Below are 25222 nucleotides of genomic sequence, written 5' to 3' on the forward strand. Positions count from 1 at the left end.
AGTTTAATAATATATAACTCATTTTCAGGATGAGCAATATAGGTAGGATTATTTCAGATGTATGTAAAGTTTTTTCTTAACATAAGCCCTACACCTGCAGGTCCAGAGACATGCACTAATTAGATCGGCTAAAGCTAGAGACTTGTGTATGTAGCGAATCCTCTTTTCCACAGACAAAACATAGGAAGTTAGGCTAGCTAAATAACCTTGACTAAATTATTTCAAGTATTAGTTTACACATCTACAAGAATCAAGATAATACTATTCATTTATTGAACAAATATGTGGAAAAAAGAAATGAACAACAACAACAACAATAATAAAGAATTTGTGTTGAGCTAAGCTCAGTTGCCCAGAGCCAATGCCAGGCTCTTATCTAGGTGCTGGAGGTAAAACATGAACAAAATTGACAAAGACTTTGCTATCTTGGAATTTACATTCTAATAGTAGTAGACAGATGATAAGCACCTAAACTAATAAGTACATAAATAAGATAGTTTCAGAAAGCAGTTAGTGCTATAAAGAAAATAAAATACAGTAATGGAATAAAAGAATAAGTAGTGATAAGGTATAGCTATTTTAGACAGAGTAAGCAAGGAAGACTTCTCCAAGTAAGTATCATTTTAGTTAAGATTTGAGACAGCCAGATGAAGATCATGGGGAAGAACTTTCCAGGCTGAGGAAACAGCTAGAGGTGTGCAAAAGCTCAAATATTTTGTTGAGTTTCCACCTCATAGGATTATTGTGAGACTAAAATAAGCTAATGCATGTAGAGCATTTGTTACTATACCCAACATTGTATAAAGGACAAATACATGTTATTCTGATAATAATGAAAGTGACAATAATAATGGCTATAATGACTATGATACAGACTGAAATTACTCTCCTCAATCCCTCCTAGCCTGGAACTATTTGTAACCTCTTCCATATCAAAGAAGACTGTTGTAATTGGTCAGAAGGGCCAAAAATCGGTAATAAAAAGACACATAGGTGTTCAGACTTAGGGTTCCAGCAAAGTGGGATACAAAAGTACCTTTTGGGAAAAAATCTGCTATTTCATAAAAGTCAATGAAGGCATCTCTTAAAAGACAGAGTACAATTTTTGTTGTTTATTGAGGTTTTACCATAAATAAATTTATGCATTAAAGCTGTGATATCATGTGATTGATCCACGATAGCTACTACAGTTGTTAGTATTCTCTTGACAGATTTGTATCTATAAGTGTTGAGGCATTCTCAAAATTTATGGAAAGATGCATCACATGGAATATAATAACCATCAAACTAGAGAAAACTTAATTATAAAGATTTTTTTTTAGCAATCATTAACCTCCATGTCCAAAGTACATGAAGTTTCATTTGGGACAGAACAATGTTATTAAAAATGCCAGGAGGTGCTTTGGTTCAGTGTTAGTGATTTTTGTTTCATTTGCATTCCAGTTTGGTTCCTTTTGATTTCCTATATATTTCTAGTATAGATGTACACAGCGGTTTAGTTAGGATTAGCCAGAGTAGTTCTGAGACATCTTGCCTGTTTCTGATCAGTTTATTTTATTGTAATCTGAGCACAACAAACAGAAGTGATCAAAAATATATTATATAATCTGTGTATTTATATACACTACACACACATACACACTTATTTAGTGGGTCTGTGTATTCTATCTTCGTAGCACGTACTGAAAATCATTAAAGTTATACTACAAACCAGTAGGTTACTTAAAAATAAATATAAACAGAAAGAGAGAAATAGGAGTACAAAGGATCCTGGGAAATACAGCATTATTCAAATGCCAGGCCAACATATGTCACATATGTGGAAAGAATGCAACCCTAATTTTCCTTTTTTTTTTTTTTTGAGACAGGGTTTCACTCTATTGTCCAGGCTACAGTGCAGTGGTGCCATCATAGCTCACTGCAGCCTCAACCTCCTGGACTCAAGTGATCCTCCCACCTCAGCCTCCCAAGTAGCTTGGTACCACAGGCATGTGACATCACCCCCAGATAATTTTTTTTTTTTGTAGAGGAGGGGTCTCCCTATGTTGTCCAGGCTGGTCTCAAACTCTTGGGCTCAAGTGATCCTCCTGTCTTGGCCCACCAAAGTGTTGTGATAAAGGCATAAGCCACTGTGCCAGGCCCTTAATATTCTATCTGTTTTGTTCTTATATGAGAATTCCATGCAAAGGAAATTTGAACTTTGTCACAGTTGTTCAGTTTCCTAAAAATATATCAAAAGATCTGAATAAATCATAGTAAAACATTAAAATTTGCTAAATCTAAATGGTTACCAGATGGGTGTTTGTTATATTATCTGTTGTTTACTATATACAATATTTGAAACATTTCATTAAATAATGGGAACTATAAAAAAAAAAACAACAACAAATTTTCCAAAGGACATTTACATTAGGCTTTCAACACCCCAAAACACTGTAGCCTGGATTTCTCAAATTTAGAATTTGACATCATCTAAATACCCGTTTGTACTCTTTATCCTAAGAACAAACAATGCCAATGTTTTCAACCCATATATATTTTTCATTATTTTTTTCCTTCATAAATATTTATTGAACTGAGAATGCTATTAAATTCTAACCACTGTCCTAGACAGTTTCACCACTGACCAATTTGCTTCCTTCCTGGGGTTGCTTCAGGTGGCTTTGTTGTGCCTTGCATTGCTCAGTTATCACATGGGCAATATAACTGTATCAAACTCTGCAGAAATTCATCCATCAGAGCTTTCCAACTCTTACATTCCACATGTTTTAAAAAATTCCTACTTGGAAAAATTTTTAAAACTTTTCCATGTAGGAAATTTTTAAATGGGAATTCTTTGTTTTACATATGTTTCTTTATTCTTTTTCTTTCTTTCTTTCTTTTTTGAGAGAGTCTCGCTCTGTCGCCCAGGCTGGAGTGCAGTGGCGCGATCTTGGCTCACTGCAAGCTCCGCCTCCTGGGTTCACGCCATTCTTCTGCCTCAGCCTCCCGCGTAGCTGGGACTACAGGCGTCCGTCATCATGCCTGGCTAATTTTTTGTATTTTTTTTTAGTAGAGACGGGGTTTCACCGTCTCAGCCAGGATGGTCTCGATCTCCTGACCTCGTGATCTGCCCGCCTCGGCCTCCCAAAGTGCTGGGATTACAGTAGTGAGCCAGCGCGCCCGGCCTATTCTTAACTTACTCTATATTATCTGTAGAACTCCCTACTTTCTCTTCTCTTTTCTTCAATTCACCATCCTTATTATTTCTTTCTGATAAAAGTTAATAGCAGTTAACATGGGAGGAGCTCAAGGGTAATTTTATCTTTGCTTATCTATATTCTTTACTGAATGTATGAAAAACAATACAAAAGTTATCTAAAAGAAAAACACGGCTGGGTGTGGTGGCTCATGCCTGTAATCCCAGCACTTCGGGAGGCCGAGGCAGGCAAGTCACCTGAGGTCAGGAGTTCAAGACCAGGCTGGCCAACATGGTGAAACCCCATCTCTACTAAAAATACAAAAATCAGTGAGGCGCAGTTGTGTGCGCCTATAATCTCAGCTACTTGGGAGGCTGAGGCAGGAGAATTGCTTGAACCTGGGAGGTGGAGGTTGCAGTGAGCTGAGATCACACCACTGCACTCCAACCTGGGCGTCTAAAAAAACAAAAACAAAAACGAAACAAACAAAAACCCCCAGAAACTCTTATTGCAAATGTCATTTGATTAAAAAATTGTAGAATTCAAACCTTTTAGTATAATATAGACCATTTTACTATTTGTTCAAACCAGTTTTATTCAATTGTTTATAGATTTATTTTGAGCCATCAATGCATTGTTCCTCAGTCCTTCCCCTGCATACACATCTACAATAAGACATTTGGGATCAGTTTACAGTCTATTATAGAACAGCTGTGAAGCTAACTAGATTCACAAGTCTGTAACCCTAGACCCATTAACGTTATGTTTTAACTCAAACTGAAAAAGGCATATTCTGTTTATAAATAGTCTTTTGACAGGGCCATTATATGATGCACAGAATTTTTACAGTTAGAAATATTGTATCTAATTTATTTATGTTAGTTTCACCCAGGTTACCTCTCCTATATTCCTGTGAGCTACTTGCCTAGAATTTAGGCTCAGTGTACCAGAACATAAAAGCAGCTATGCCACGACCATTTTGTTCCTTTGAAGCACACTGAAACACAGTAATTAATAACAATTATTAAGGTTCATACTCTTTCTCAGTGGCTGAAATGGGTTATTATTCATTGAAAAAGGAAAGGAAAAGAAATAGCTACAAATGAAGAGACAGGTGATTTCTAACAAAAAAGACAAACACACAAGGAAAGAGAAAAGAAGCACAAGAAAAAATAAAGTGTAGGAAACTGCAGTGAGAAAGTGCGTTAATGTAAATGAGGTAATAAGTAATGGGACAGGGATTCTTAGATTATTCTTCTCTTCGCATTTTTTTCTCTTCACATTTTTTACTTCAACCTTCAAAACATAAAGCAGACTGTAAAAGCACAAACATAACCCCTGATCTGGAATTGTCTTTTAAGTTAATAGGCAGTAATCAAAAGGCATAGCTTATAAAATTTAAAAAGGGCTGGGTGCAGTAGCTAACACCTGTAATCCCAGCACTTTGGGAGGCTGAGGTGAGAGGATTGCTTAAGCCCAAAAACCCTGTCTCTACTAAAAACACAAAAATTAGCTGGGCATAGGGGCATGCACTTGTAGTCCCAGCTACCTGGGAAGCTGAGGTGGGAGGATCGTTTGAGCCCAGAAGGCGGAGGTTGCAGTGAGCCAAGACTGCGCCACTGTACTCCAGGCTAGGTGACAGAAAGAAACCCTGTCTTAAATAAATAAACAAATAAATAAAGATGTGTAAGAGAAAAGGCAGGTATTTTGACCCACATCATGACTAATCTTTTTTTTTTTTTTTTTTTTTTGAGACTGTGTCTCACTCTGTTGCCCAGGCTGGAGTGCAGTGGAGTGATCCTGGTTCACTGCAACCTCTGCCTCCCGCATTCAAGCAATTCTCTTGCCTCAGCCTCCTGAGTAGGCTAATTTTTGTGTGTGTATTTTTAGTAGAGGTGGGGTTTCACCATGTTGGTCAGGCTCGTCTTGAACTCCTGACCTCGTGATCTACCCACCTCGGCCTCCCAAAATGCTGGTATTACAGGTATGAGCCACCATGTCTGGTCGACTAATCTTAAGAGCAGTTGCAAGTATTTCCTCCTTGCAGGTGGGATGTTTAAAAGGAAGCCAAAGTGATTTCAGACACAGCTTTTAAAGCAAATGACATAGTATGACTCCCTCTAGCACATACATAGTATGACTGCCTTTACTACCTCACCTTTGTTCTATAAACTGCTGCTTATGCTCTGCAACTACTTAAAATGGGAAAGTTAGAACAAGTGACCTATCCTTTAAATGCTGAAGTAAAAAAGGAATGAAAAATGATGTCTAGTTTCCTTCCTCCCTTTTTTATTTTCTCCATCCCTCCCTTCTCTCTCTTCCATCACCCCTCCCTCTTTTTCATTCATCATTAATTTGCAGCTAACAGGACATATGACTATAAAGCAAAGTCCAGGTAGATAACTCTAGCTGGGGAACATTTCAGATCAGAAATAGAGATCAGTTATGTCTGAAAGTTAGATAACTGCAAGTGAAAGCAGTGCATGACATAGGTTGACTGAAAGAGTGGTACTTGACATGCACAAGAGCACTTTAGAAATGCTACTGTCACTGACCTGTAATAGTAAGAATGGCTAATGACAGAGACCTTTGCCATATGGTAGCAGTTGAAGTTGAATGAATAACATTTTGATTTTCCCTTTTAACTCTTGAACTGTGCTGCATGGCTCTAAAACTAATACATTGGTGAAGTTATAGATAAACTTGGTATGTGGAAAGGGAAATGAACTAAAGGATGTCATTTAGATGATCCAGAGCTGCTGGTCACGCAACATTTTTTGTTTATTTATATTTCATCAGCCCACCTATCAAAGGATGGAGGAACTGACAGTTGTCTGGTTCAATTACTGTATTTATGTTAATAAATTAAGCAAAATTTAGTAACTCATAGCCCAGAAACATGATTTAGAAAAATAAATGCCAAATTTTGGGACCATTTATTTACTTCTTATATTTTCAAGGTGAAACGGTAATGTAAAAGGAAAAAAAGATTTATTTTCACTTGGAAAAATAACATCTGGTTTATTTTCTACCAAGTAAAAATTGTATACATTAAAGTAAGATGAATGCTTAATGGAATTAATGAAGGATGCTGATTGTTTAAACATCAAACCAGTGTTCCTAATAAACTTAAAATACTGGAGGCAATTATAAAGTTTATTAAAAACAGTTTGGAATTGTCATGGATATGAGGGAGTTAAGTCATTTTTGATATATTTTATGCTGGATGATTAGGCTGTGAAATTGTATAGTAAGACAATTAAAATCAGTCTTAATTTGACCCAAAATATTTCAGACTCTGAGCCAAATGTTTGAGACAGCACACACATGAAGACTGACTCAACATTTCCTCATATAATCTCTTTCGGGTTTCACTGGCAACCTTTTTTCTCTTTCCTGCTCTTCCACCCAAGTGCATTCTTTGAAGGGACTCCTAACCTCCACAATTGATGATTATTAGTGATTAATTTAGCAGCATCTGACTGAAGACCATTTTTACCTCAGTTCACACTTTCATTTCTAGGGATTTCCCTTCTTTGTCAGGCATTACACAGAAGTTCACCATTAATCTAAAGCTTCAATATTAAATCCAAAGGGGCTAGATTGCTATGGAATTTTTTCTTCAGTGCAGACGCACACAGCAGCCTTTTCAGAGTCATGCATTAGTTCATGCCACGCTTCTCAACAAGAACATTTAAGCATGGTAGCCCAAACAGAATTAGATTTAATTGCTGTGTGTTGGTATAGCAGCAAGTTGCCAAAGAGAAAAAATAGCAGCAAGCTGGGTTTTCATGACTCCAGGCAATACTGGGTGCAGAATGGTATGAACAAAATTTCAAAAATAGACCCTTTTTTTCGTATCCTGAGGCAGATAGAAATAGGACAAGGAAAATTGCTAATATAATTGAAAACTATGGCTATAAAAAGACCACATGAATCTGAATTCCATTCAGGGTTTCATGAAACATTAATCCAAAAATATGTTTAAAGTCTTTCTGAATTCACCTTTGTTCTGTAAGTTGCTGCTTATGCTCTGCAACTATGTAAAATGGGAAAGTTAGAACAAGTGACCTATTGTTTAAATACTGATGTCGAAAAAGAAATGAAAAACTATGGTAGTTTCCTTCCTTCCTTTTTTATTTTCTCCTTTCTTCCCTTCTCTTTTTTCCACTGCCCCTTTTTTATTCTTCTTTTCCTCTTAAAATACAAAACACTTGAGTACCAATATACCTACTTTTTCTCCCTTGTCAATTCCAAGGGAGAAATATAATACATATATTATATATATAATATTAGTCTTTCTAGGTAAAATCCATATTCAACTGTTTTATTGTAAAATAAAATTATTTTATATAATAACCCTTACTGTGTTTTGTAATTATTTGCTTTCTCTAGTAATAAAAGTCACATGGAAATTAAGTCAAATTCACTTTAAAAGGTAGATTTGAAAGTGATGCAAGCACATATATTCAAAGGGTATAGGTGACTTCAACTTATCAACCAATGCATTGACACTTATTCATGGACATAAAATAAGTCATCGAAAAATGAAACATGAGTCTGTGTTCCCAAGATATTTAAGTTAAAAAGAAGCAAGTCAGTATGATAAATCAGGCATACTTATAAAACACTCTGACATCATATACATGTGACTATACAAGTTGAATTTTTCAAAGCTAATGGAAAGGATATCACCATATATTCTCCATTTCTATTTCTAATTTAGCCTATTTCTGATGATGGAATACATTGTAGAAAAAGCCCTCAAGTTCTCTATAAATCTTAGCTGTATAATTCTCATTAAAAATGAGAATAAAAATGTAAATCCTTTCACAGGGAGGTGCTGCCTGAAGGTGAAAGAATACTATTAAAAAACCTTAAATAAATACAATAGATTTAGGATTTAAGACTGTAAATATTGTGGATGAATCTACTTTGGAGAATGACAGCTGCAACTGTAAAGGGTAGCAAGCACTTATTCATATAATTAAATGGCTAAAAATGCAAGGGAAATCCTATCACGATGTTTAAAATGGATTCCATAAGACTCAAAATATGCCCTTAAATTCAACTTAGTGAATGAAAAAAAAAAAAAAAAAAAAAAAAAAAGACCAAATTCCCTTTCACAAACTACTTTTGCTGTGCATATGCTAATCATTCTGTCCTATAATGCTTCCTGAGCTCCTCTTTCTTTCGGGGTCTCCTATATCACCCAAATATATTAGGTAACTCAATAAAGCTGATTAAAGGATTTAAAGGATGAAAATTTGCATTCTCTTCCAGTAAGTCATATTTATAAAGAGTAATGTCATGCCTTGTCTTTATCTCTCCTTTCCAAGATGTCTGAACTTGGCAAATTAATTAAATAAGCCTTACTACCAACCTGACACCATCTCTGATAGATAAAAATGTGGCCTAAAGAAATAGGTACTATGGCATTTTAAAGTTATGTAATAAGACTCCAAAAACTCAACTCTATTCTAGGAAAATCTGCCTTTACCAAATTCTTTTTTTGTGACTTAACAATAATTTGGTGAAATTTAAAATAACTCCCTCATGACTATTCTGTGAACACGGGACTCAAGAATGGTGATTTTCCTACAGACTTTTTTGACCCGATTAGTAAAGATGTTTAGTTTTCAAAGCCAAAGACATTTCCTCTAGTCATATTTTAGAACAACATAGCCTGAATTCACAGATTATGATTTTTAAAAAATGGACAATATTTCAATTTATAAAATCACTAAGGCCCCATATTTAATTTCTGCAACATTCTCTATATGCTTAATATGGCAATATCTACTCTGTAGCATGTATAGATGTTAAATAAATGCTTGCTGACTTATTATGACCTACTGGTAGTTTCAGCAAAACTGAAAGTATAAACAACCAAGGAAAAATAACAAAACAAGATCTATTACAAGTTTTACATTCACACAGCACATTCAAACCATTATGGTCTTTTAAGCTCAGAGTATGTTTTCTATACACATTTGGCTCTCTGACTGAATTTTCATGTAAAAAATAAAATGCACACAGGATAACAAGATATAATCCCTTTCATATTGTACCTGAAAAATTCTGTTTTTACATTCATGATGAATTAGCTTTGTCATGACTCCCTTCCAGTTTCTGAAATTTCATCAGAATATCCCTTCCGAGGAACATAAAGGTATAGTTTATTCAAATTTTAGAGATGGGTAAACTGGGGCAAAGAGAAATGCAATTATAGCTCACCACGTCTGATTAAATCAGACACAGACCTGGCAGTAGAAATCATTACTTCTTTTAACTCACAGTCAGTCATATATCTGTTTAACTTTTCTCTGTTGACTCAAAGATCTATATCTTGTTTACAAGATATGAAGGATACAGAGGGTATTTAATAAGTAGCACTTAATAAATGATTAAAGAATCATTCAGAAAAATCATCATTTACTAGGAAGACGCAGCAAGAAGTAATCTAGGACTAATAATATCACACTACAGAAAATTTACTGAAATTTAATGATACTGGCATAAATCTTTAATATAAACATTTAATTCATATACTCCTTCAACAAACATTGACTTATGATGCTGTGGGGAAGTCCTTGTCCCAATTTCTATAGTTTCCTCCTCCCTTTACCTTTCACTATAATGAGTACTGTAAGGAAGCTTGAGCTGTCAAAGGAAGAAAACAGGATGTAGATCCCATTGCCACTCAGAATTTGTCAGGTAAAATGCCTTGAAGTAGGCTGGATTCTGTTAGAAGTTAAAGTTCATTTTCCTAAGAAATAATGTTATAACTAGTAGATACATTCCTACATTAATCCATATATGTCAATTTAAATCTCAATTCAGTTACTAATAGTATAATACCAGCTAATTAAGAGTTATATGAACATTAGTCTAGAAATCTAGTCACTGTTTATAAAGTTACTTTTTGTGAGGAAGTGCTTTGCCCACTTACAAACTGGTGATTGCTTGTAGCATATGACATATAATAGAATACAAGGACAATATAATACTGATAATAAAAAACCACTATTCCTACTAGTCATCTTTGGGGTGTGTTTATGTGCATAACTAATCCAGACACTAAATGGGAAAGTGATTTTGGAGAAAAAGACAATTGAAAAACTGGAGAAGATAGTCACCTGGCAGAACGAAAAGAAAGACATTAAATGTTCATGTATTTCATATTCTATATGCTTTACAATGACTAGGAAAAAGAAGTAAGGCAGGAATGGTACAAGTGCTGATGTCAGGTTAAGTTGATAGTGGAGCTAATACTTGTTTCAATCAGGTTGTGGCTAATCACTAGATGTAAAACGTATTTTACTCTGTGACAAACATAGCAGATAATATATCTGAAAGAGTTGAAACAAAAAATAACTTTACCTTTAATATAACGATAAATATTGATAATAATATAGTCAATATTTATTGAGTACTTACACAAGTCAGGCACTGCACCAAGTACTATTAAACTGTTAAATCCTTAAGATACCCCAAAAGGTGGTATCATTCCTATTTTACGGGAATATGAGGTGTAGAGAAGTTAACTTGCTTAAGGTCACAAAGTTAATAAGGGACAGGGTTGGGTTTCAAATCCAGGGTTAGGATTCAAATCTAGCCCCAGACTTTAAACAGTATGTTAAATTGATCTTCAGTAAGTCTACTTCAACAGTACAAGAAAGCCAACAAAATATTAATAACTGCCAAGCATGAACATTTTTAGAATATGGTGAGAAGCTGATTAAACCTGATTCTTTCAGAAAAATAAAGAGGTTATTTAAAAAAAAGTATGTCTCATGATCTCAAGCCCTAAAACCATATGGTAAGCACAGGCTATTTAGAGACTCTAGGTATCCAAAAAAAAAGAGATAAGAAAGAAAAGAAAAGGCAACATGAAGAATTTCCAAACATTAAATTTCAAGTGGGTCTTTAAATAACAAATGACTTCAAAATGTACTGAGCTACTTAAAAGACAGGATTACTATATCTTTCTCAATTCTGGGAGAGAATTAAGCCTTAATGCATTTATATTCATTGTGTGTAATGAATAAACTTCCGTTTTTTGAATATAGAATGGCAACCTCTTTACAGGATCTTAAGACAACAGCTACACATATTACTTCCTGTGTTCTATAGCTTAGCTGAAGAACACTGGTTGAGAAGGAAATGCTTTGAAAAAGAAAAATGGTGACCGGGGAAAATTGATAATTCTACTTGCTGAAGTCAAGGCTATACATTTCTTTTTTTTTTTCCCCAAGTTTATTTATTTATTTATTTATTTATTATTATTATTATACTTTAAGTTCTAGGGTACATGTGCATAACGTGCAGGTTTGTTACATATGTATACTTGTACCATGTTGCTGTGCTGCACCCATCAACTCGTCAGCACCCATCAACTCATCATTTACATCAGGTATAACTCCCAATGCAATCCCACCCCCCTCCCCCCTAAGGCTATACATTTCACCCAAATGCATGTTTGGGAGTAAAACCCGAAGGAGCAAAAGAAAATTTACCTTGTTGCTGGTCTAAAAGATACTTATCTGAGTCTTTAAAAATTACACTAGGATTGGTGGTAAACCAAATCTGTGTAAATCCATGGAGATGAACCACAGCAATATATGACCATGAGCTGCTTCACATTTCTTAAACCTCTGTAATGTATGGAAAGCTGCCACTTTCATTTTTTTTTTTTTTTTTTTGCCAAAGCCAGGATGTTAAAGTAGATGTGGCTACAAAGCTCATTTATGTATCAGAAGTAAGGATTAGGAGACAATTCAAAAGCAGAAATAACAAATATGACAACATTTAATGACACACTAAATGTCAAAGATGAAAAACAAGAAAGAGTAAAAGATAACTAGAAGATTTCTATGCAGAGACACTTTAAGAACATTACCATTGACAGAAGTATTAAGAAAGCAGAGCTGGACATATTGAGTTTGAGATCACAAAAAGACATTCAAACAGCAGCTGGAACTGTAAGTATAAATACAGGTGAGCTATGTCATTTTCATGCTATCCCATTATAATATGACATTATAACATATATTATAATGTGCCATCATTTATTTGGGCTCTAACTAGCTATATCTCTAATTAATCTATTTCATTTGTAAATTCTCTAGAACATAGGAAAGAAAATTTAGAACATTATGATGATAACCTAATCTGTATATATATAAAGCTGGACTTCACTTAAGTACTTTATGGACTCTCTTCCTTCCTACTTCCATGAAGGAGAGGATATACATATTTCCTTTCTCTCTCAAAGATACATATAGTTTATATATTAGTTTTAAGGCAGCTCAAGAACTTTCTAAACTTGTTACACATCCATTAATATTCCCTCATCTTAAACTTTAAATTTTTCTTGCCCTGTTTTCACTGATGACCTCTTTTATATTGTAAATGATAATTATATGAGGCAATATACAAGGATAAGCAGAAATTCGCTAGTGCCAACTACAATAGTGTGTTTTAAAAATATTTTTATTATGGAAATTTAAAAACATATGCCCAAGTAGACAGAATTCTTCTCAATTCTTTTTAAAGAATGCTTTAATTAGATGGATTTATCAAATATCCCTGTCAAAGAGAAAGTCATGTGTTTTCCCATTATCTCTATGGCTTAGCTACTAATTTGTATGTCAGAGAGACAGATATATACTAATTTTATTTTTAACAACACAATTTATATACTCTAGCTCATTTCTACAAATTTGAAAGTGAGGTAGGAATCAATACATTTTAATAGCAGCAGTTGTAGTGTTTTCAAAAGACACAATTCTAAGATTTCTTCACACTATCTCCAGTTTTCTAACTATAGTATACAAATGTCATAAAAATAATACATGTGAATGAAAGGGTGGAACACTGTAGATAAATATATTGAAATAAGTAATAAACCATTATTAAAGATTTTCTAAATGAGATTTTATATAGTAGAACATCTTAGGTGGTTATCTCACCGTATAGAATCTTTATTTTTTGGCTACAGTTTCTTCCTTTAAACAGTATGTAGTTCTGGGGTGTTTAAAAAATGTTCCTATTTTTTCTTTTGAAGTAGAAAATGGTATGGTGTTTAAAGTCCATTTACCTTTCTTCTCTTCCTTTTTTCCGCTGTGCCTTCCTTTCTTGAATATGTAGACCCACTCACTGCAATTCAACTGAAACTTCTGTTTGCAAAAGCTCCAAAACTGTTAGGCAGTCCAAGTTTGTTCAGATCAGAATTGGTGTCCTAAGAGTGTCTAAGAGTTCAAAGGACAACTACTTTGTATGTTACAACTTTAAAACCATCTTTCCTTTAGGTAGCTGGAAGTTCTTAAGCATTAAATAAAAACACAATTTTCAGTCCCTGTGTACTCAACACGAAATAAACTATTTAGCTTCTAAATGTCAAATTATCTAAATCAACCTTGCTACTGGGAAATCTAAGACATTAAAGATAAGGCTCTAAAGGGTTTAATTTGGACCAGTAAAAGCATGACAACTTGGATGTTTATTAATTTTCTTTGGTTTAAATACTGTGTTATAAATGATAATAAATTCATATCTAGTATATATTTCAGCTTCTCAAATAAGTCAGAAGGAATTCAATTTCTATCAGAAGAAAGTATTAATTCTGGCTTTGGTTTATACTAAGGGAATTCTGAAGCAATCTTTTCAAAGGATTTGAAAAAGGAGTTCTGCTAGAACACTGCTGGAACAAAGTTGAAAATCAGTTAGAAACGTGAAAGATGAGTTCTTTTTTTCCACTTTGCTTGAAGGGATGAAAGACTGTACAATATGAGACACTAACCTCACTACATTAACAATATTTTATGTATTCTAAATGTAAAGCCAACTCCAAAGGCCAAGAAATAGCTGGCAGATTATGATTATATTTAAATAAGGCATAGTAGGTAGCTCAATATTTATCAAATGACTAAATAAGAGAAAAATAACAATAAATTACATAACAATAAATTATATTACCATAAATGTTAGATGTCTTTCTAACATTTCTTTGAATTAAAGTTTTGTGTCTTATAGGTGCATCTTCTCATAGTGTATACCCCAAACTATGTAACCAACTTGAACAAAGTAAATGGATGAAGTGAAAATACACACTACTAACGTTTTGTATTAATTAAAGTTCTGTATCTTGTAGGTGCATCTTCTCATAATATATACCCCAAACTATATAAACAACCTGAACAAAGTAAATGGATGAAGTGAAAATACAAGACTACTACATGCTAGTCACAGAGCTAATGACTTTTAACAACTTCTTAACAGGAGAAAGCATGGTATTTAAGAAAAGACAATTTTCTACCACTCACTTGCTAGCTTTATGATCAGCCTCTTTGTGTCTCAATTTCCTCATCTTTAAAATGAGGATGACATTAATATCTACCCAAACAAGGCTGTTACGAAGATTAATTGAAAATGAGATCTCAAAAACAAAGCTTATCACAAGTAAAATAATTATATATACATATTATATACACACACACACACACACACACACACACACACACACACTTTTTTTTTTTTTTTACAAAGGGACCATAACTACATGGAGAAACGTTTGCTAAATAGTATCAGCCAGCTGAGGTTATAAATCTTGTTCCTATACAACTCATGGATAGGTTCATTTTTGAGCAAGGCTTATTTTTTTCATTTAATGAATGACACAGAAAATAGTGATATGCAATTGGTAAACCAACGTGCTACATTAGGGATTGGAGATTTTATTTCTTCAATAGTGAAGGTAAATGAAGATGATGATGTAAATGTAAGGGAAAGAAGAGATCGAGCCATGGAAGGTTTGGCTACCTCCATAGTGATGCTATAAAATAAATACTGTACTTTGTACCAATGATCCTGTCAAGAGGTTTCCAAATGAAAAATTGAAAACTAAGAATATTCCTTGAAATTTTAATTATTAAGGTTTACAGTCTAAAATTCTGTGAAATATTTACCAATTTAAGACTAAAAAGAAATAATTATTTCTAGAAAGAGGATTATCATGAATATTAGATTGCTTAAGGAGTTCTTCATTTTATTGGTCTTTATAGCATCATAAATTAAACATAAACAGCACCTATGGAGACCACAGAGATGTGGCATTGAGTGAAAGAGAGAAACCCTACCACAAATGACAGAAAGAGAAACATACTTCATGACAAATAAAGAAAGCCCATGTGTCACAATGAAAAAAACAAACCTAGATGAAGCCAGAGTTAAGAGCTGAGTGCCATGGTGCCAATGCCACAGCATACATAATCCCCCCAAGAAGCCAGTTCCACATTCCAACGTGAGAGCCCTCCTGCACACATGCTGTCATAGAGAAAGTAATACCCTGATGGATGCTGTAGGCTGTGATTGGAGATGATGCCAATGGTAGACTTCTTACACACTCTCATGGGAAATGGAGAATTGCCTGGATGAAGTGGCAAAAAGAAATGGGTTATATATTTTTTACACTAGCACTCATAATCTTTGGGAATTAAGAAAAGACCTATAGAAAATGTGGTGATGAGATGATACCAACCTTCTCTTTCAAATGTCTTTGTTGATACTACAAATAGCTCATTTGGCTTTCTTTTCTTTGCTTCTCCTTAGTGATATGTTTCAAGAAGTTAACTCCCCAGGAAATCAGTTTTAAGAGAAAAAAATCTCACAGTTATAACTTGCAAAGTTAATTGAAGAAGATAGCTGCAATTCTATTGTTGAATTCTAAATTCAACTTTATGAGGCTATGGGTTTGTCATGCCATTTCTTTCAAAGTTTTTTCCTTAAAATTTGAGATCTGCAGATGGTATTCTGCCTCTGGTTCTGCATATACTACCTGGTATTTTAAATAGTCCTATCTTTCAAGGGTTTCCTTTGGGATGACATTCTGAGATAATATTTTTATAATCAGAATTAAGCTGATAATACTGGTCTTAATATGGTAGCTATAGTGGCCTGTACAAAGTAAATACATGTGGAAATTATGTTATAAAGAAAAGAATGAAGGCCTTAAAATTCATAAAGTCCTTTTTTTTTTTTTTTCCAGGTGAAGTCTCACTCTATCGCCCAGGCTGCAGTGCAATTGCATGATCTTCGCTCACTGCAACCTCCACCTCCCGGGTTCAAGTGATTCTCTTGCCTTAGCCTCCCGAGTAGCTGGGATTACAGGTGTGTGCCACCACGCCTGGCTAATTTTTTGTATTTTTAGTAGAGGTGGGGTTTCACCAGGTTTGCCAGGCTGGTCTCAAACTCCTGACCTCAAGCTATCCACCCATCTCGGCCTCACAAAGTGCTGGGATTACAGGTGTGAGCCACTGCACCTGGCCTGAAGTTCTTTTATTTACCTGTCATATTTTGAGGTACATATACTCTTTCTTCTTAGCTACTCAAACAGTGCCCCTGCTTTGAAAGGAGACTTAATGGATATTCAAAGTCTGTTAACAATATTTCAATAAATCTGGTTTTCGGAAACAAGAAAACCCATTTATTCTATAGGTTAACACAATACGAATAAAAAATTAAACCTCCTAAAAGACAAGGAACATAGGACAAATATTTCATGTAAAATATTTTACTAAAAGAACATGAATCTCTTTACTGTTAATCTCTTCTAGATTACAAGAATCTTAGGAAAATATAAGTAGCAAAAAATTATTAAAGTAACCTGATGAGATTTAAAAAAAGGAGTAAATCTTTTATTTTATATAAACAGATGCATATTTATTTTCTATTTAATAATCAACTTTGGATGTTTTCCTATGTCTGTGGTTAATGAGACACAATAATCAGTAATTGAATACAAATCTTCAGCTATCAGACACAGACATATATAGATATACAAACTGGAATCTCACCTTTAGCCAATATGAGTTTAATACTAAGTTACCTAATTCAAAAGAGTCATTATGGAATTAAGGTAGTCAGAGCAATCAAGTTGGCTCTCTGGGCTTTTAGCTATTTCAATGTGATGTAGTGACTGCCAAAAAAAGTTATTCAGACAACAGTGCATCATTCATAAAAATATAGAAATTTCCCCCTAAAACAGGTGAATTTTCCCCCTTTGGTATCCTCATCCCTTTCAGGCAAGTGCAAAGTGCAAGGCAAAATAAATTAAGGCAAAAGGAAAATAAAATGAGAAAAATGGTGAGGGCGAGCATGTTATTGACCATGTAAGAAAACACGTGCAAAATATACCTCAGATACACTATAGGTAGATGAGCACGAGGGAAGCCGAGCCTGGTTTTGCAGTGGGGAAAAGAAAACACTGTTAAAGAGGAAAGGACAGCATAGTAAGGGTCACAGAGGGTTTAGATGGCTCCATCACCAACACACTTGGCCAGATAATAAAACAGCTATATAAGCAGACACTTGAGTTTGAAATCATGTCAAGACTCAAGTTATTTGAAGAAAAACTTTGTGACAAAAAATACCTTGCTAAAAAAAATCCATGATGGAGATGACACCCTCTGCTCAGAATCTGGTATGATCTTGTTGAGAAGATCCTCATTTAAGAGAGAAAGCAGAATGCTGGACAATTTTTCTTATGGTACTGCACTGATCTTCACTAGCTTAACACTAGCGAACTACATGGGAGGTTGTTTATAGAATAACTCTACCATACATGTTCACAGTGTTCATTAAAGAGGGCACCAAAGCCAGTATTCTGATTCTGATTTCCTGTTTCGACTGTTCCATTTTTGATATTACTGAACCTCTCTTTCTCCACTGAAGAAAGATGACAATAGAAGAATCAGAAATGCACTTACTATCAGATTTGTTCTTTAATTGTATTTCCAGTGTCAAGCACAGCAGAATGTAGTAGGTGCTCAATAAATGCTTATTTAATGAATGAAAATACAAATCCCTTTTCTTCTATTCTTAGAAAACTGAACTTATGAAATAACATTCAGGAATTTTAAAGCTTAAAATCAGAAAGAGTTGTGCAAAAAAGTATCATTGCCACTTACTGCTTTGAGGCACTTTCTAAAATATAATGGCAATAGCAACGCTATAAAAATATAAAACCTTAAACACACAACTCTTCAACAGACTTAACCTTTATCAGAATGATTCACAGAATTTTTTGAACAGCTATTTTATCATTGATTTTTTAAAATAGCTATTTTGTAATCACAATCATGTTTAACCTTTATGATGTTAAATTGATAATGTTCTTCCCTATTCTTATTTTCTACGTTTTCACACTGCCATGTTCAATTCTGTGTACTCTTTCCTTGTTAGGTTGTCTCACAATGCCATGTAAGATGAAGTTGTTAAGTATGTATTCTCTATTTACAAATACTGCAGGAAGTATCAAAATACAAAGGTAGGATGGGGAAATGAAGGTACTGGAGAAGGTGACAGTAGAAGAATTAGAAATGCACTTATTATCTAAGATTTGTTCTTTAACTGTATGCCCAGCATCAAGCACAGCAGAATGTAGTAGGTGCTCAATATGTTTATTTAATAAATGAATATACAGACCCTTTTTCTTCTATCTTAAAAAACTGAACTGATGAAATAATGCTCAGAATTTTTAAAGCTTACTATTACAAAGACTTGTGCAAAAAAGTATCATAGCCACTTATCGCTTTGAGGTACTTTTGAAAATATGGTAAATTCTATACATATTCAGAAATTACACATTTTCAACCATACACATATCAGAATTTCTTTAGCAAAATGCTAGTTCTAAGAAAATCTTGCTGTGTATGTGTTCTGTGTCTATATCTATGCCCATAAAACTGAAATACTTCATATTTCAAAACAGTTTGAAAGTCTTGTCATAGTTAAAATTTACTCAGTTCTCTATTTTCTACTGCTAGGAAAACTTACTTGAGATATTTTATTAGTACTTTATCTTTGAATTAAAGTCAGTTCCGAGGAGGGCAATTCTATGGTGCACATTAAACATCTCAGAAACGTGTCACTTCCATGCTAAATGATGTCTTAGGCCACTGCAGGTGATTTTATTAACATCATGAGATTTTTTTTGTTGTTGTTCAAAGCACAGGATAAGACAGATTTTTATTTTTCTTTTTTTTGAGACAGAGTTTCACTCAGTTGCCCAGGCTAGAGTGCAATGGCGTGATATCTGCTCACTGCAACTTCCGCCTCCCAAGTTCAAGCGATTCTCCCGCCTCAGCCTCCCGGGTAGGTGGGAATACCGGCACCTGCCATCATGCCCGGCTAATTTTTGTATTTTTAGTAGAGACGGGGTTTCACCATCTTGGCCAGGCTGGTCTTGAACTCCTGACCTCAGGTGATCCACCCGCCTTGGCCTTCCAAAGTGCTGGAATTACAGGCGTGAGCCACTGTGCCTGGCCGTTTTTTCTTATTTTTATAATTGAAACCTTAGAATTGAATTAACTATATTAAGAGAATAATAATAAAGTGAAAAGCAGCAAAATTACTCAAAATTAGTCCAAAGACATAATCCTATAATTGAATTACTGTTATCTTCATCATTATTGTAGTCTGGTCATATTTATAAGACATCATCTACCAAGACACTCAGGATGTTACATAATTATTATAAATGAAATAGTAAATAAATGAATATTATTAATATAAATAAATGTCAAAATGCCAAACAAGGAAGGTCAAATAATGTTCTACATAAAATAACCAAAAGACACTCAAATTTGCTTAAAGTAAGTAGAGTTAACAAACTGTTTGTTCACCTAAGTACTATTAAATATTTACTTATCTAGGGACTACTGTTCCAGCTTTTCTTCCCCACTCAAAGTCAGCTGATTCAATGCGAATACCATTTAGATTTTTAGCGTATGAGACTTGATCACATCAGTGTATCTTTTCCAGTTGTATAAAATTTCCCATAGAAGGTGTATGATTTTAGGTGAGGCCAAACAGGGCATTTAGCAAAAATCAAAAGTTCATCATGGTCTTCAGGGGAAATATCCTTAAGATGTAATGTAGTAATAAATAGAAAATTGCAATGTGTGAAATGAAAATACTCTAAAAACATATTTTATATAACATTTAAGACAGCAATAATGAGATTTATCTTTGTACTCTGAAAACTCAGAAAGGAGCCTCCAATAAAAGAGAAATTTATAATCTATATTCTATCCACATTAGAGTTCCATATTTGAAGACTCTGTGTGTATGTGTGTGTGCAGAGGGGGAAATCTATGTGAAGAGAGAGAGTAGCTAGAGAAGACAATAAAAAAGAAGAGAATAAAAATGTAAAGGTAGACAATTTGAGGAGATCAGTCCTTCCAAACATATGCTTCCTTGTAGAATAATCTGAAACCATCCTCAGAAAAATGAGCAGGCTTCTTTTCTCAAGCTCTAAAATGAAGATAATTTTACAAACTCCATTATAACGATTCCTATGTTGACGTTATTTTGACACACTAACCAGTTACAGCAGGACTCAGCAAACATTTCTGTTTAAATAGAGAGTAAATATTTTAGACTGCATGAGACATATAATCTGTGTTTCAACTATTCAACTCTGCTGTTGTGTAAGTAACTGTAGGTTATGTGCAAATGAGCATGGCTATAATTTAATAAACCATTATTTTTAAACACTGAAATTTGAATCTCGTATAATTTTCACATGCCATAAAATGTTCTTCTTTTGATGTTTTCCCACAATTTATAAATGCAGAACTCATTCTTAGCTTGTGGGCCTATAAAAAAACAGGATTTGCTGATCTCTGAGTTATCACATTAACTCGATAAAAATAAGAGTGCAAAACTCCCCTAAAGACAATGGGTAGATCTATTTATCAAAAATAATTTATATTAGCCCTATTTCGTACTACGCCATTTTGGCATTCAGGAAATTAATTGTTAAACATTTAAAAATCATGATTCCAAAGACCATTACTTTCTGACTTGATTCAGGTATTTTTCTTAACACTTATTAAAAATGTAGTCTTATTTTGGGCTATAACTCCTCCCTTGACTAACTTTTTTCACTTTAAATACCATCCTTTAATTTGTGTTAGTATAGTTACATACTTATAGATAATTGTCATATTCCTTCCATTTCATTACTTTCTCTCTTAGTTTCACTTATATACCAATAATCTGTCTTCATGAACCATATTCCTTTTTGTTTATCAAAGCCCTTAAAAAAATCACACTTGGTCAGCCAAAACCTATCTACACATATTTGTAGCTGAATAGAAATTTAATATCATAATACATAAACTGAGTATTTAGATGAAAATACAACATTGTAGCATATGAGCATTTTCATTCCTTTCCTTTCTTTTCTTCTACCTATCTTTATTTCATGAACATTTATCTACTTTTTTCCTGAATATCTTAATATTTAGGCTCTCCTTGGTCCCACTGCTCCTCAACTAATCAAATTCTTTGTAAATTTACCTTGATTTATATTCTGTAAAGAAAGTATTCGTTTGGATTATCTTATTCTATGTTTTTATTTTCTCTCTCTCTCTTTTTTTTTTTTTTTTTTTGAGAAAGGGTCTCACTCTGTTGCCCAGGCTGGAGTGCAGTAGGGCGATCTTGGCTCATTGCAACCTCCACTTCCTGGGTTCAAATCATTCTTGTGTCTCAGCCTCCTAAGTAGTTGGGATTATAGGCATATGCCACCATGCCTGACTAATTTTTTGTATTTTTAGTACAGAGGAGGTTTTTTTCCCTTGGACTCAAGTGATCAGCCTGCAAATAGGGAGGACACTACTTGCCTTTAAAATTTTTTTTTGTTATACTGGACGGTTAATAGGATCCTTAGACTGACATACTTCATATTTAACATTTTTAGAAACAAGGTAATCAGAATAAAGTGTTTCTCAGTGAGGCTTCCCAAAGTGCTGGGATTACAGGCATGAGCCACCATGTCCTGCCTTATCCTGTGTTTTTCAATTCTCAACACTGTCTTCACTGGCCTTTAATCCTGTGCATTACTTTTAATATTCTTCTTACTAGATTCATCCATTTGATTAAATAGAAAATTAATTTTTCCTCTATGTGGTTTTATCCTTCAGTCATTATTATCAGCACATCACCAATCTAAGGATTTGTAGTAATTTTTGTAGTCATTAAGGTAGAAAAATTCTGCTTAGGTATAAGACGATGATTTTATTATTACTAAAATTCCTAAAAACCCACTTAAAGTTCAGAATACATCTGCTTTGAATGACATAGAGAAAAGGATGATGTATTTTAAGTTAGAAATCAATAATCTAATACATCCTGTTTTATACTGAGTCAATGTTGAATAAATAAGGCATTTTAATATGAGAAATAAATAATATTATTCAAAACATTGTATCTTAGAATATTCTATTTTATATTGTTGATTACATTATCCTTAATGAATAATGGTGCCAGGCTCTTCCTTTTCTAAAAAATAACATATTGTCTACATCATCCAATTCAAGCATTAATGATTTAAGTAAATCCTTATCTCACACTTCTGAATGATGTCATACCTTCTATATTAAATATTGAATTTTAAAATATTTTAATTTTTATTTATTAGCAAATTAAACTATTAGCAAATTAAATCTTCATCCTGCACTTCTGAATGATATCTTACATTCTCCATTAAATAAAATATTTAATTGAATTTTTTAAAATTTAATTTTTATTTAACTATTAAATAAAATATTAGACTTTATGGGCCACATAATCTGTGTTTCATCTATTCAACTCTCCTGTTATGTAAAAGTGACTGTAGGTTATGTACATAAGAGTCTGAGTTAAGTCTGTTAACTCAGAACAAGTTGCCTGATTACCTATGATGATACTCTAATAGTAATTATTTTCCTTGAAAATTGAAATTGAATAATCAAGGCTATAACCCTCACATTCAGCTCATTATTTGTAATCATGCTGATATAACTAACAAATGGTAGAAGACACGATCAATAAAGAAATCTCCAAATGAAGTCTCATGAGAAGATCCTCAGAAAATTATACAATTGTATAAGGTACATGGTTCTGACCCTATCATCTAATTGAAACCTTCATCAGCATTTCAATGAAGTAAAAGACACTTTATATACTTGTTGATATGGTTTGACTCTGTGTCTCCACTCAAATCTCATCTCGAATTGTAATCTCCACATGTCAAGGGACGAATCTGGTGGAAGGTAATAGGATCATGGGGGTGGTTTTCTCCATGCTGTTCTTGTAAATAGCGAGGGAGTTCTCAATATATGTGATGGTTTTAAAAGTGGTAGTTTTCCCTGTGCTCTCTCCCCTCCTGCTGCCATATACAACATACCTTGCTTCCCCTTCCCCTTCCGCCATGATTGTAAGTTTCCTGAGGCCTCTCAAACCATGTGGAACTGTGAGTCAATTGGACCTTTTATCTTTATAAATCACCCAGTCTCAGGTAGCATCTTTACGGCAATGTAGACTAATACACTTATTCTTGTGTGTGTACACCTACAATAAATTTTCATGAAACAAAATCATTACCAAATGCCAATTTACTTCATTTTATAAACAAAACCTGTCTAATACAGTCTATGGTTCTGAGAATAACTTTTTCTTTTTAGCATCAATTTTTAATATTCAAGGCATTTTAAGGTATACTTGGGTAGTAGGAATTAAAGGGTAAGGAGAGAAACTGAAAATTCAGCTAAGCAATTGATTTGCATGTTTCCTAAGCTGAACTCTCTAGAGAGGATACTACTTGCCTTTTAATAGTTTTTTAACAGGATCCTTAGACTAATATACCTTATATTTAATATTTTTAGAAACAAGGTAATCAGAACAAAGTGTTTCTCAGTGAAATAAAACAAAAGATGACGATGTTGAGATTAATCATTATATAGTAGCACAGGTGTTGAAAAAAGAAAGAATGGCATGAGATAACCTAATTTTTAAGGCATCAAATTTTTAATGTGATGTTGGTCTCTTACTAACTCATTACCATATAGACATCAGCAAGTCTCAACTTTTTGGTCTCAGTTTCATTGAAAAAAAAATTACTTCTCATGATTGGTTAGGAAAGAGCACAAGTCTAAAATATATATATTAAAATATTTTTATGGGTTTCTAGAATAATTAGGTATGTTCAGACTGATTTAATAATAAAATCCATACTAATCTTTTTTTTTAAACAATAAAATAGATTTTGGGGAGTGATTATGGATGGTTTTAAAAATTCTGTAAGAATATGTGCAGAAAACAAAGAATAGCTCAAAGGGAGAAGTAGAGATATGAGATACGTGTATTAATTCCTTCTCTGTTTAGTTATTAGAATTTATTAACTTATTGATACAAACCACTTTATATTTCAATAATCAGAAATTTAATGTAGAGATATACATGACTACATGTGGTATACAATTAAAAACAAGCTGAGAAATAAGATAATTATCACATCCCTAACTTTTATTCTAGTTTATACAACAAAACTATTATAGCTGTATGAATTAAATGAATGGTAATAACCTCGGGAGAAGTAAATCTGACGCCAGGATTCACAGGAACTTTTTTAGAAACCCCAGGAATGAAAGGATACAGCCATAAATTACAGTTGTAATTTAGTTTTTCTTCTGCTACATTTATACTACACATCAATTTAGAGATTTTTCTTGAAAATCTTGACAGTCTGAACGATCTGTCACAAAAAATACTACCATGAATTCTGACTATATGACGTACGTACAGGATTGAGTGGATACAAGGTACTGTCCTCCTTCAATAGTTGTCTTGGGTATATTAGCCTTTAGCTCCAGTATTTGTAAGATGCTACGTGAAGGTGTTCCTGGTGAAGGTACTTACTGCTAATTTTCTTATTTTTAAACAAAATGACATACATTTTTTCTAAAAGAGTCTGAGTTAAGTCTATTAACTCAGAACAAATGTGTCTACTTGCCAGATTACCTATGATACTCTAACACTGATTATTTTCCTTGAAAATTGAAATTGTACCATCAAGGATATACCCCTCACATCCAGCACATAATTTATTATTCTGCTGACATAACTAACAAGGGGTAGAAGACATGACCAATAGAAAAATCTCCAAATGAAGTCTCATGGCAAGATCCTCAAAAAATTATACAATTGTATAAGAAATA

At 33.6% G+C, this 25222-nt stretch overlaps 1 protein-coding gene across 27 annotated transcripts in view; it reads right to left on the minus strand.

The window, feature by feature from the left end:
- LOC105472850 (gephyrin) overlaps window positions 1-25222 on the minus strand; it is a 737491-nt gene that overhangs the window by 176592 nt on the left and 535677 nt on the right. For 14 of the 27 annotated variants that reach the window (XM_071099293.1, XM_024790096.2, XM_071099284.1 and 11 more), the window contains one exon: window positions 17376-17417. The exons of the other annotated variants lie outside the window; for them this stretch is intronic. In XM_071099293.1, the coding sequence (XP_070955394.1) occupies window positions 17376-17417 (42 nt within the window). The remainder of the gene's footprint in view (window positions 1-17375; window positions 17418-25222) is intronic. 27 annotated transcript variants of the gene reach the window in all.

This window comes from Macaca nemestrina, chromosome 7, assembly GCF_043159975.1.
Source record: "Macaca nemestrina isolate mMacNem1 chromosome 7, mMacNem.hap1, whole genome shotgun sequence".
Classification (NCBI taxonomy): domain Eukaryota; kingdom Metazoa; phylum Chordata; class Mammalia; order Primates; family Cercopithecidae; genus Macaca; species Macaca nemestrina.